Consider the following 13,886-nt stretch of genomic DNA (forward strand, 5'->3'; position numbering starts at 1 on the left):
GTATTGAGTCTGCCATGAAAACGCTGGAGGGCGTCACGCCAAGGGTCAGACATGACTCGGTGCTTGCACAGGGGACACCTTTACTTTTTAATGGGGGAAGTATAGCAGATTAATCCCTTCACTCCGATTCCTTTTCCATTGTGTATGGATTTAACAAGGCTACTGCAGACCAGACGGATGAGCAGAAAGCCACTCTGTGCTGCTGAGTCCTCCCTGGATTCATTAAATTTTAATATATATATAAAATTAAACACCCCCCCCCCAATGGAGTAACTCCTCCAGGGCTCTGGAGTAAACCTGCGGTTGGTTGAGAATAGCTAGTCAAAAGGATGCAATTGTCATTTTCACCATAGAGTTACATGCAAAAACCCTGCATACTTGGGCATTCATGGGTAGACCAGGACATCTCTGCCCCAGTTTGGGAGAATAGAATGTGCTTTCATAGTTTGAAGTTGGTTTTCTCAACCAGGGATTTGTGAAAACCTGGGGTTTCTTGATGGCCCTGGAAGGGAACTTTTAAGATATAGCAGCAGAATTGAGGCCATTTGTGAAACTCAGTCTTTTTCTTGGTTTTAATCCAAACTGTTAATTAAAAGGTTTATTTTGGGGATGGGCTCAGAAGTAGTTTTATCTTGAGGCCATTTTATTTGGCCATTTCTGTGCATGGTAGCTGCATTCTAAAACGAGCACATGCTGTTGATCAGCTACCACTGTCTGTGCCAAGTCAGGTGCATATGCCCACAACTGCTGGTTAAATCCAACTTTTACCATGCTTTCTCAAACCTTCACTGCATGTAGGTTTCTGCCTACCAGGTATTGGTGTGCAAGGCAGAGATAGCTGAATTAAACCATGGAAAAGAAGATAGCCCTACAGGGCGGGGGGTAGGTGGGGGGGCAAGTTCTGTTCATCACCTTGGGGGGGGGCTCAAATATAATTTCATTTGCTTTTCAGCCCTGCTCCTTTCCCGCCGGCTACCTAGGGACCTTGGCTGGGGAGGGGGGTGGCGCCCAGGGAGGCGGGTGGCACCACATGGTTGTGCCCTGGGAAAGAAGCAGGGCTGCCGCGTCAAAGACGAAAGTAAGCAGGCCTGCCGCATCCACGCGGCGGCCCTGCTCTTTCACCACTGCTGACGCGGCCACCTTGGCCGTGGCCTGTGTACCCAGCGGCAGATGCACCCTTCTTCCCGCTGCTGAGCGAGGGACCTTGCCCGGCGATGGGGCTGGCTCTGAACGAGCAGGCCCACTGTGTCTATGCAGCAGCCATGCTCTTCTGCCGCCACCAATGCCCCCACCTTGGTGCCCACCTCTGCACCCGGTGGCGACCACACCCTTCTCATGGCGCCACAGCCTGTGACTGCAGGGGCCCACCCAGCCTTCTCCCCGGACCTGGAAAAGGCCATTTTTATAAATGGGCTTTTCTACTAATTATTATTATTATCTAAGTATCAACAGCACAAAGTACACATTGAATACATAAACCAGATAATCCATGCAAAAAAAATACAATTGATAGTGGTAATAAAATTTTTAAAAAGCTAGACCATGTCCTTCTGCCTGATCATACATTCTAGAGTGCAAAGTCTTGCTACCTTAAGGGTAGTTTAATTGAAACCGCAAGAAGAAAAGTATAAAAATAATTTTATCTTCCTGGATATTTGGACAGGGTTGGGGTAATGTGCATGTTCTGAATGTCCTGGTAAAATTGGCCATGTAAGACTGGTAATGTTTGATTGTTTCTATTATTCCTCACTTATGTGGACGGAGACACTGTGCATATGGGATGAATGCAAATCTCCATTGATGCGTGGGGGGGGGGGGTTAAACCAGGTCAAAGTGAAAGCTGTGCAATATTTGAGGAAGTCAAGAGCTTGACAGTGCAATCTGGACAGGTTTAAACCCTTCTAAGCCCACTGTCTTCAGCGGATTTTGAAGGATGTAATTTAGGATTCCATGGAGGATTAAATTTCCAAAAATGATTGGCCTGGAAGAAACAATTTGGCATCCTGGCAGATCAGTCAGAGAGACTTAGCAGAGTAAGAGGCTACAAGAGGTTACCTTTTCTGTCTTTCTTCCTGAAGTCCCCAAGCCTACCATAACGCTGGCTGTAACAAGATCATGTTTGATATACAGCATTTAAATAGAAGGAGGCAAGGAACAGAAACAGAGTTAGAAGGGACAAAATGGCCATCTAGTTCAACCCCCTGCTCAATGCAGGATAAGCCTAAAGCATCCTTGATATCTGTCCAGCTACTGCTTGAAGACTGCCAGTGAGGGGGAGCTCACCACCTCCTTAGACAGAAGATTCCACTACTAAACTACTCTGACTGTGAATTTTTTTTCCAGTACTGTTCTATACATAATTTAAACGCATTACTGGGAGTTCTATCTGCTAATGCCAACAGGAACCTCTCCCCGGCCTCCTCTAGATTAGCGATCCCCAACCTGTGGGCAGCGGACCACATGTGGTCCTTCGACTAATTGGAGGTGGGCCCCGAAGGACACCTTCTCCCCCCCCCGGCCCTTTACTTCATCCCCCCCGGCCCTTTACAACACACTTCGGGTGTCATTGTCTCCCATCACTCCCAGATGGGACTATCTTGTTGCAGAGAAACAAGCTCAGGGTTCCCATTGATTTGTCATTGTCATGAGTTAAAATTTCCATGAAAATAAAATGTTCCTTATGTTCATTGTTGTGGCGTGTCTGTATCTTATTTGGAAGGGATGTTTAAACATTACCATAGCGATCAGAGAGTGTTAGGGCAGTGGTTGAGAGTAGAGGAGTAAACTACCCCCCCTCCCCCGAGCCTCAGTAAAAGGCGTTGTTGAGTGGTCCCCGGTGAGTGGTCCCTGGCATTGAGTGGTCCCCGGTGATAAAAAGGTTGGGGACCACTGCTCTAGATGATAACCTTTCTTTGCCAGGCTGAACATTCCCAAGTCCCTCAGCCTGTCCTCATAGGACTAGATCCCCAGGTCCCAAATCATCCTCGTCACTTTCATCTGCACCCTCTCAATTTTGTCCACATCCTTTCTGAAGTGAGGCGTCCAGAGCTGCACACAGTACTCCAGGTGGGTCTGACCAATACAGTGGGACTATGACATCTTGTGATTTTGAGGTGGTACCTCTGTTGATACAGACCAGGACTGCATTTGCCTTTCTTACCACAGCATCACACTGTCTGCTGATATTTAGCTCAAAGTCCACAAGTAACCCAAGATTTTGTTCATGTGGTTATCTACCATGACCCTAAGATATCTCTCCTGATCAGTTACTGCCAGGTACTGTCATTAGAATTTTTACCTTCAATGTGCATTACTTTGCACTTGCCTATTTTGAACTTCATTTGCCATGTTGAGGGTCATTTGCCCAGCTTCAACAGATCCTTCTGGAGTGCCTCACAGTCTTCCTGATTTTTACTGCCCTGAACAATTTAGTATCATCCACAAACGTAGCCACTTCACCGCTTACACACAACTCCAAATCATTAATGAACATATTAAAAAGCACCAGACCCAGTTCTGAGCCTTGCGGTACCCCAGTGTTTACCACTTTCCACTGTGAAAACTGCCAATTTATACTCACTTTCTGTTTGTTGTTAATTAACTGGTTTTTAACCCACACAAGGACTTGTCATCTCATTCCATGCCTGCTGAGTTTACTTAGAAGATTTTGATGAGGAACTTTATCAAAAGCATTCTGAAAGCCTAGCTAAACAATGTCTACTGGGTCATCTTTATCTTCATGTTTGATCACCCCCTCAAAGAACTCTAAAAGGCTAGTGAGACAAGATCCATGCTGATTCTTCCTCAATAGCTTTTGATAATCTATTTGACTATTAATTCTGTCTTTATTTTAATTTTATTTATTTATAATTCAATTTATCCCTCGCCACTCCCGTAACCAGCTTGCAGCAGCTAACAATAGATAAAACCCCACAATAAACTTCTCCTAAAAGAGCAAAAATAAAAACAGGCGAACTTTCCACGGGCCAGGGATCTCCAGTAAGTAGGCACCCACAGAGCAAAGCACTCTACGGGGGGCATAAGCAGGTAAGTGGTCCCTCAGATAAGTGGAGCTCTAGTAATGGATTCCACCAACATACTCGGTATCAATGTTAGACTTACCAGCCTATATTTCCTGGATCTCCTCTGGAACCTTTTTTAAAGATGGGGGCAACGTTAACTGCCTTCCAGTCCTCAGGAATGGAGGCACATTTTAGTTATAGATTGCATATTTTTGTCAGGAGATCTGCAAGTTCACGCCTGAGTTCTGTCAGAATGTTTGGCTACATGTCATCTGTGCCTAGTGATTTGTGAGTTTTTAATTTGTCTATCATCATCTCAATCTGACTCGTGTCTTTCAACACACCTCCTGAAATCAGAGGTTCTTTATGTGGGCGAGCACCTCCCATCTTCTACAATGAAGACAGAGGCAGAAAATGCATTCAGCTTCTCTGTCATTTCCCCATCATCCTTAATAATCCTTTGACCTCTTGGTCATTCAAGGGCTGCATTGCTTCTTTGGCTGGTTTTCTGCTTCTAAACTTTTTGAAGAAACTCTTATTGCTGATCTTCAGGGGAGGGGTGTTTTTTGTGGTATTCTTCATATTTCCTTTTTTCTTATGATATCGACTTCATTTTATTTGCTAAAGTTTGTAGTCCCTTTTATTTACCTCACTTGGAACGTTTCTGCATTCAAGTCTCCGTGCTGCTCTGCAGGCTGGAGTTTGAGCTGGGGCAGGCTGCCCCCCTCTCCCTGCTCCCACATGGTGGAGCATTTGGCCTGGTGCACTTCATCTGCCCTGAAGCTCCCAGTGCAGAAACAGTATTGGACTAGCCTTCCACCACTTAATGAATCCTTCTTACCTTTTATTGCTTCCATTAGTTCCTTAACCATGCAGCCTTTTTTATATCTATTCCTGTGTTTCTTAACCTGCAGTATGCATTTTACCAGGGCTTTCAGTATTGTAGTTTTAAATAGTCTCCAAGCTTCCCAAGGAAATTTTACCCTCCTTGTCTTTCCTTTCAGTCCCTTCTACACAAGCCACCTAATTTGAGAGAAGTTCCCCCTTCAAAAGCTAAATGTGGTTGCATTGGTCTTCTGGGCCAACTTCCCATTTATATAAATGCTAAAATTATAGCATTATAGTCACTGTTCTCAATTGGTGCTGTAATATTTGCACCTTTCACCAGGTCTTGAGCATTACCTAGGACCTAATCCTGAATCACTTCCCCACGGCAGGTTCTGAGACTCCATCTACTCCATGGCTATGGAATTGTTATGGGAATTGTTTATTGACACATAAGCAGCTCTTAAAACAAGGGTGACCAGAGCAATCATAGAAGTGGAATGGACTCCTATAACAAGAGCTGAGAAGAAGGGATTTTAGAAGGGTAGAGCTTGCCAACAGAAGTGGAGGAGGGCTGCCAGAATTCTTATTTTTTACACAGTGGTCAATTGATCTGAAACCCTGCCCTCCTTTGTACCTGGTTATTCTGGAAAACTCACATTGATTTAGTGGTCCTGCAATGGAATGAATGGCATGGAGATGGCAGGTTTGTTGGGTACACCTATGTGTGCGTTCTCAGAAGTGTTCTACTGTGTTCAGTGGTGTTTACTCCCAAGTAATAGGCACTTATAGGAGGCAGCCATATGAAGACTTCTGTCAGTGGGCTTATGCTGGAGAAACTGCCTGGTAGTGAATGGCTCCTCTTTGAAATAGTTCTAGTATGTGCATTACCATAATAAGGGAAGAGCCTCTTGTGGCGCAGGGTGGTAAGGCAACCGACATGCTGTCTGAAGCTCTGACCATGAGGCTGGGAATTCGATCCCAGCAGCCGGCTCAAGGTTGACTCAGCCTTCTATTGGTAAAATGAGTACCCAGCTTGCTGCGGTACTGCGGAAGGGAATGGCAAACCACCCCGTATTCAGTCTACCAAGAAAACGCTAGAGGGCGTCACCTCAAGGGTCAGACATGACTGGGTGCTTGCACAGGGGATACCTTTACCTTTTATAATAAGAGAAGATGACAGTCTTTGGAAATAAGAGTCTTGCATTCCTAGGCAGGCAGTGCCCTGTTCCATTTTATAAAATCTTCCTGTATGCACTGTCAGTTCTGCCTTGTAACATTTTGTGTACTTAGATATAACCTACTGATGTTAAGTAAGAGGTGCAGGGAGAAATTTGGGGAACAAACGGATTGCTGACATCTGGATTTTAGCTGTTCATTCTCTTTGTGCATGTAAAAGAAACAGAGAAGTATCAAAGCACAAATGAGAAAATTGCTGGGGGAAAAGAGCAACTGCAATGAATATGTAGGTTTGGGGACAAGAAACAAGGTTTGGCTGCCAACTTCTCTGGCATTAAGTCTCAAGATTTGATTTAAAAGCCTCCTTGGTATTTAAAAAAATGATATATAGGTTTGGGGAATTCACAGCTGCTGCTAGGACTCAAAATCCATTGACAATATTATGAATAACCACCTTCTGCAGTACCGCAATCACTTAACCTCAGTATGAAATATGTAAATAATAAGGAACTCAGTGATGATAATAGATGAGCTTCATTCCTCTGAGTTTTTTTTTTGTAGTTAAGCAAGCACACAATCCAGCACAGAGTAGAGCACTTTTAATGGTAGCACAATAGAAAGTTTTTCTTTTCTGTCTGATTGCAGTGGCAGAGGTTGTTCTACTTCCCCCTCTTTCTGTGGGGGAGTGTGTGTAAAAGCTGGATTAGTAGAAAGCAAGGGAGTGGTGTGCAGGGAACAGTTTGAAGTGTAGAATGGCTAGGAGAGAAAGACTGAACCCTCTTCACCCATGCCTCCTCCCCCTCATGAAACACCAGCTGATTTCTTCCAGTGGGGTGATGAGACTGGAAGTAAACCTCAACCAGTTGTAGTGGCTGGGGGTGGGGCACTCTCCTGTCACCCCCTTGCTCTGATCAGTTTTTCTTACTGTCCCCCCACATGATTATATATGGAATTTATGACATTCATCCCCTCACACACACTATGGTAAATGGTAGAAGTTGCCTCATTTCTCATGAGGGAGTCTATAATATGAAGTTAAGAGGAGTGATGATAAACCCCCCTGTAGTGATGGGTGTGCCATTAAAAAAAAATCTAAGCAGGCACTACAGCTTGTCTGCTTAGAGCACTGGATCTCATCATGTTGCTGGAGTATACTGAATTTTGAAATTCTGGAAAAATGAATATTTTGTTGAGACTGACATTTATGGCACATTAAGCTGAACATTTGAAATGTAAAACTGCCTTCTGGATAGGAAGGGAATGTGTAAATTCAGAATCATAGAATCATAGAGTTGGAAGGGGCCACACAGGCCATCTAGTCCAACCCTCTGCTCAACGCAGGATCAGCCCAAAGCATCCTAAAGCATCCAAGAAAAGTGTGTATCCAACCTTTGCTTGAAGACTGCCAGTGAGGGGGAGCTCATCACCTCCTTAGGCAGCCTATTCCACTGCTGAACTACTCTGACTGTAAACATTTTTCCCCTGATATCTAGCCTATATTGTTGTACTTGTAGTTTAACCCCATTACTGCGTGTCCTTTCCTCTGCAGCCAATGGGAACAGTATCCTGCCCTCCTCCAAATGACAACCTTTCAAATACTTAAAGAGGGCTATCATGTCCCCTCTCAACCTCCTTTTCTAGAGGCTGAACATTCCCAAGTCCCTCAACCTATCTTCACAGGGTTTGGTCCCTTGGCCCCAGATCATCCTCGTTGCTCTCCTCTGTACCTTTACATTTTTATCTACGTCCTTCTTGAAGTGAGGCCTCCAGAACTGCACACAGTACTCCAGGTGTGGTCTGACCAGTGCCGTATACAATGGGACTATGACATCTTGTGATTTTGATGTGATGCCCCTGTTGATACTGCCCAAAATGGCATTCGCTTTTTTTACCGCTGCATCACACTGCCTGCTCATGTTTAGTTTACAATCCACAAGTACCCCAAGGTCTCGTTCACACACAGTGCTACTTAGAAACGTATCCCCCATCCAGTAGGCATGCTTTTCATTTTTCTGCCCCAGATGCAGAACTTTACACTTATCTTTATTAAACTGCATCTTGTTCTCATTTACCCATTTTTCCATTGTGTTCAGATCTCGTTGAACTCTGTCTCTATCTTCTGGAGTATTTGCCAGTCCTCCCAATTTGGTGTCACCTGCAAACTTGATGAGTAGTCCCTCCACCCCCTCATCTAGATCATTAATAAATATGTTAAAAAATACCGGACCGAGCACCGAGCCCTGAGGTACCCCGCTACTCACCTCCCTCCAGCCTGATGAAACACCATTGACAACAATTGTGACTGTTTCAATGCTTCTCGGATGAAGTAAAGCTGGAGATCTTGTTAGAAGTGACTCAGTCATTTGTTTTGCACTGTAATACTTTGCTTACTTGGCCTTCAATTCAGAAATAGTTACAAGCTGCCAAGTATTAAGGCAGGTAAAATGTGGCTATATGGGTAAATAACAAAACAGCTCAGATAGAAGGTTGTGCACTCCTGTCCGTATCACAAAATGCATATGACGGCACATCCCATCCACATAATGTTATGCTGATAAATCTAATATCAGATACTTACCCACACCTCATCTACATCAGAGGACTGTAGCTTCCAGTCCAACAGGAACTGCAGTTCTAGTCCTAGTTGGGATACGTAGATATCCAGTCAAGGGGGATGCATGTGTAGATGGCTGCTACCGGGTCTGCCATCTAAGTATGTCCCTTGCTGGATCTGGGTTGCTCAGTTATTTTTAATCTTGCCACTCTTGATCCAAAATAAATCTTAAAGCAGCATACAGCGATCAACTAAAAAACAACAACAAATGTTTACCATCTAAACCCCGCCCGCGGCGCTAAATAAAGCCATAAGGGCTTAGGGGGAGGAGTTAGGGCGGGCTCTGTCCGGGATGAGGAAGGGTGCCAATTGCTGGCGGCCTGACGCGTCTAGCATGCTGTGTAGCAACATCACTGTCTCTGCATTGTGTTGTTTTCTGGCAGAATTCTGGCCATGGATCTTCCTCTCGGTGCTTAATAGGTTTCTGGGATGCAAGATCATGTATGGTGTGCTTGCCTTTGCAATTCGTTTTGCATTGCTTGCTTGTTTGCCTTTCAAAATAATTTAGATTGAGGAAGAAAGGCTGGTTCCTATCAGCATACTGAAATAACCCCCATTGTTTATGCAGCTTTGCACAAAGCTCCCTGTGCTCTTCAGCTCAGGCAGGAAAGAAATCTCTCCAGGATAATGGTTAATAGAACTTATTCTTGATGTATACCCTTCACTGCTCATTATTCATGCAAATGCTGACTTTTTAGTGAGCAACAAAATAACTTCTTCATTAGTTCTGCAGATAATCTGGGCAGAGCCAGCAGTCTTGGATTAGCTCCTGTTGTTGTGACTCAGATCAGATGCCTGGTTTGTCTAATTTATTCTTGGTGCAAGCCAGCCCTCTACAGCTGCCAGCTGCCGAAATTTATTGTGTTTCATGTGTTCAGAGGCCTTGCAGGGTTCGAGATGTTGAGACTCATAATTGAGCACCTGATATTTTAAGCAAACAATGTGCCTGAAAATGTAGATGCCCAAACCGTTAAGGATATTTATCAAGGAAGTAGATTTAAAAATCCCCAGTATTTCTTAGCTATCATGTTTTCATAATTGGGGGGGGGGGGGAAGCAACACACATTATGTCATTACTCCCCTGCTCTGTAGTCCTGTGCTTTGCTTCCTAGAAGTATAATACAGAATCTAGCTTTGTAAATTAGATCCCTTAATGTCACACAGACTTGATAATATAATAGGTATTGATAGGCAGAACCAAATAAATGAAAAATCATTTCTAATGCTAACTGTGAAGAGCCTCTTGTGGCGCAGAGTGGTAAGGCAGCCGCCTGACAGCTTTGCCCATAAGGCTGGGAGTTCAATCCCAGCAGCCGGCTCAAGGTTGACTCAGCCTTCCATCCTTCCGAGGTCGGTAAAATGAGTACCCAGCTTGCTGGGGGGTAAACGGTAATGACTGGGGAAGGCACTGGCAAACCACCCCGTATTGAGTCTGCCAAGAAAACGCTAGAGGGCGTCACCCCAAGGGTCAGACATGACTCGGTGCTTGCACAGGGGATACCTTTACCTTTAATGCTAACTGTAGCTACTTTTCCAGCTCTCTCCTTAACTTGTCCCATACAGAGTTGCACTGAATTGAACTGAACTCAGTTAAAACACCCATCTTATGGTTGATCCTAGTATAATATGTTATTCTGAAGGGACAGGATATATCATAAGGATCTTGTTAACAGTCGTGTAGCTGTGTTTGGTACTGCTGCCCTGGTGCTCCCCTCGTCTTGCCCTAATTTTTACTGGACAGTCATGGAGCACAAAGAGCTTCATGGATGCACAATATCCCTTGCATAACACTTAACATTTCATTTTTGCCACAGGAAGACCTGTAGATGCCAGGCATAACTGTACCAGTCAAAATTAATATAAGATTGTTAGGATGTGAAGTAGATATCTGTAGGGTCATCTTGTATCCCAAATATAAGAATGAATTTTCCCTCAAATTACTAAGTGCTCCACTCCACCATGTACTGTTCTAAATAATTTGGATGTTGGTAAAAATCGAAGTAGCGGGGTTCTAAGATTTGTGTTCATTGGAGTATTATTAATATCCACTTATCTCCTCACAGGAATTATCTCTGCGGGTGACTGTGGCAGAATGCTGTGAAGATGGGAGAGCTGAAAACATTGGCCATGTTGTTATAGGTCCCGCAGCAGGTGGCATGGGCATCACACACTGGAACCAGATGTTGGCCACATTGAGGAAGCCGGTGTCCATGTGGCACCCACTTCGACAAAGCTAAAGACATACTTGCACTTTGGTGTGAGTAATCTGGCAAGGTGCCTAAACTCTTCCAGTAGGCAGAGGCTGTTGGCAAATGGAGTTTACAACACCTCAGAGCAAAAACTATTATCCCAGTTATTCACAAAAATAAGTAACAACAACAGAAGAAAAGATTGATTGCTGAATGGGACCACAGGAATCCTGAGGAACTTTGAAGAGTTCAAGTGTAGAAGAGGAAGCTGCTGGAATAAACAATAGCTTGTTGCTGTGGTAGCTTGTTGACAAATTGGGTGGATGGTAGCTCCACCTTCTAAATATCACCAGCTTGGGCAAACCCACTGTGGCTCCCAAACACAGATGAATTAATTTTATACTGAATACTGAAGTCCCGTGCAGACTTTTCAGCAACTGGGGTGTGGGTATGGGGAAGTGTGGCAAGTTTACATATGTAATACTCACTTGGCTTTACCCACTGAGTTCAATGGATCTTGCTTGCCAAATGGTGTACATTTATGAGAAGGCAAGAGGCATTCACTGCAAAGAAACATGATTTTAAGAGAACAGGCTTCCTAGTAAATGTATTTAATTTCACAGGCTCATGGTACCATAATCATGTGCATCTTCAGCTGGTGCATATTTCAGAAGAGTAGCCATATCAGTTCATTTCAGGAAAGACTAAGAGGTTAACTTAAAACTCTATTCTAGAGTGAGAATAAGGAAAGACTTTCAGATTCATGAAATGTACATCATGCATATGAAGAAATAGACTTCCGTAGAAAAGCCCATACTATGAAAAATTGGTCCTTGGGCTACCACTGGCTTTGTATTTCCCCCACTTCTTTGTAACGATAGTATTTACGCACAAAGTGTTTTGCATGATTACAAAGACCTCACATGACCATCCAAAATTTTTCTACACTAAACTGTAATTATGATTCAACATGGTATTTCAGTGATAGCATTACCATCACTTAGAAGGCTCCTTTCTGGCCACAGAAGATGCTTGGTTACAGTGTCACATTGCCAACTCTGTTGTGAAATGCTTGGAGATTTAGGGGTGGAATATGGGGATCACAGGACTGGAGGGGCCTCAGCAAATTATCATGCCATAGGGTCCACCTTCCACAGCAGCCATTTTCTCCAAGGAAACTGATATCTATAGTCTGGAGACCTGTTGCACTTCTGGGAGATCTCCAGGCCCTACCTGGAGTTCAGAATTCTGAATTGTGATGACATGGTAACTATAGATAGTGGATGTTTTTTTTGGCCAAGTTTGTACCTTCTTTGCAAGCAAAAGAACTCAGAGATCGATTCCTCACAGTGACACCACTCCAGACTGCTGCTGGTGCATGAGTCCCACATATCAGTGGAATACCTGGAGTTCTGCTGAAATATGTCCCCCTGGGAAACACAGTGGCGGGAGGATGGTTGTTGCAAAATAAACAAAACATGTCTTGGTCCACCCTGTGGCTCCATGAAGCACTGCAAAGCTGGCCAGGGCATGCTTTGTCCCCTGCAGGCCTCGGTAGGGTGGGGAGGAGCCAGGCTTTGGAAGGCCCAGCTCTTCCTATCCAGACAGGCCTGCTGCAAGACAGACCCAGTTGGTTCCCGCAGCGTTGAAAGGGAACACAGAAGAATCCACGTTCCCTTAGGGTGGGACTTCTGGGGCTTCATCATTATATGGACACGGGGATTAACTACAGGTCCATATAAACACCACTCCGACCTTTGCTGCCCATGTGGCATTGGCCAGAGAAAGACAGGGCAAAGAGCTAGTGTGTAATATAGATGTTAGTACATACATATTTGCATCCAGTATCTAAATGAGTGGCTTCCCAAAGAAAAAGAGGTTTTCCAGTTCAAACAAGATCTAATGTAGTATTACGTGCTTTGTTTTCCTTGGCTTACTCTGTTCAAGTACACTTTGTCATTAGCAGAATCAATGAGAAAGCTGAACATCACACGTGAACTCAACATCTCTGAGTCTGTGAATCTGCATAGCTGGTGGCACGGGTCACCATGTTGATACATGGTAAAATTGATTTTTTTTTAATGACCAAGAATTGTGAAAACCCAATTTAGCCTGTTATTGAACTGGTTAAAATTATGTGAATATGTGATTTCAAAATAATTGCAAGAGAAGGAATGTCAATAAAATGGATACCCCAACATAATTTTCTCCCAACCAGTTCTGCCAGTCATCTTGAATCATGTGAGCTTGAATTTGAAATATCTTTTGGACATGCCATATGGGTTGCCATGTACAGATGCGGGGATAAAACCACACCTCAGTGATCAAAAAAACATCACTGGTCACAAGTCACCCTAATTTATTTTATTTATTTATTTATTTATTTAGATTTATATACCGCCCTCCCCGAAGGCTCAGGGCGGTTTACATTAAAACTAATCAACGATACATGAAACAGTCTTCGTTTTGGAATGTTTTGGAATTGATTGATATCAGCCGTGCAAGAGCAGAACCATGGCTGTTTAAGTATATATTGAAAGTATATGTATATGATTTTGGGAATTCATAAAGGAAGCACTTTCCTCTTTGCTCTCTTGAACTTTGACTTGTTCCCTAATGTCAACATGTACTGCTTCTCTAAGGCCCAAGCAAATATGTGCTGGCATGATAGATTTCATGTAGATTGGAGGAGAAAATATCTCCTCCCACAGGTAATAAAGTTAACCAGCTCTTTAATTTTCTTTTTGTGCCAGGAAAGACCTCAGCAGGGCTGGCTTTAGCATCTGCACAGAATCATCAAATGGAAGGGCATCTAGATTCACTGATCTCATTGGGTTCCCAGGATGATTTATTTGGAAAAAAATGTTTTTGCATTGTATGAGTGTACCTACTAAGCAGACATAGTGCTGTATTTGGTGTGGGGGTGGACCTCCTTATGGATATATAAAAGTTTCCCAGTGTCTTGTACCCAAGTATCAAAAGCAAATATGTTAGTCTACAAGCCTTAGTCCAATTCATTATATTCGTGGTAGAATTCTGTGAACTGAAATCATCCAT

At 43.7% G+C, this 13,886-nt stretch overlaps 1 protein-coding gene across 4 annotated transcripts in view; it reads left to right on the forward strand.

The window, feature by feature from the left end:
* The window catches only part of SYT12 (synaptotagmin 12), an 82,851-nt gene extending 69,808 nt beyond the window's left edge, over positions 1 to 13,043 (forward strand). For all 4 annotated transcript variants that reach the window (XM_077321263.1, XM_077321259.1, XM_077321261.1 and 1 more), the window contains exon 8: positions 10,704 to 13,043. In XM_077321263.1, the coding sequence (XP_077177378.1) occupies positions 10,704 to 10,877 (174 nt within the window). In that variant the 3' untranslated portion in view covers positions 10,878 to 13,043. The remainder of the gene's footprint in view (positions 1 to 10,703) is intronic.
* The last annotated feature ends 843 nt before the right edge of the window (positions 13,044 to 13,886 follow it).

This window comes from Paroedura picta, chromosome 2, assembly GCF_049243985.1.
Source record: "Paroedura picta isolate Pp20150507F chromosome 2, Ppicta_v3.0, whole genome shotgun sequence".
In the NCBI taxonomy this organism is placed as follows: domain Eukaryota; kingdom Metazoa; phylum Chordata; class Lepidosauria; order Squamata; family Gekkonidae; genus Paroedura; species Paroedura picta.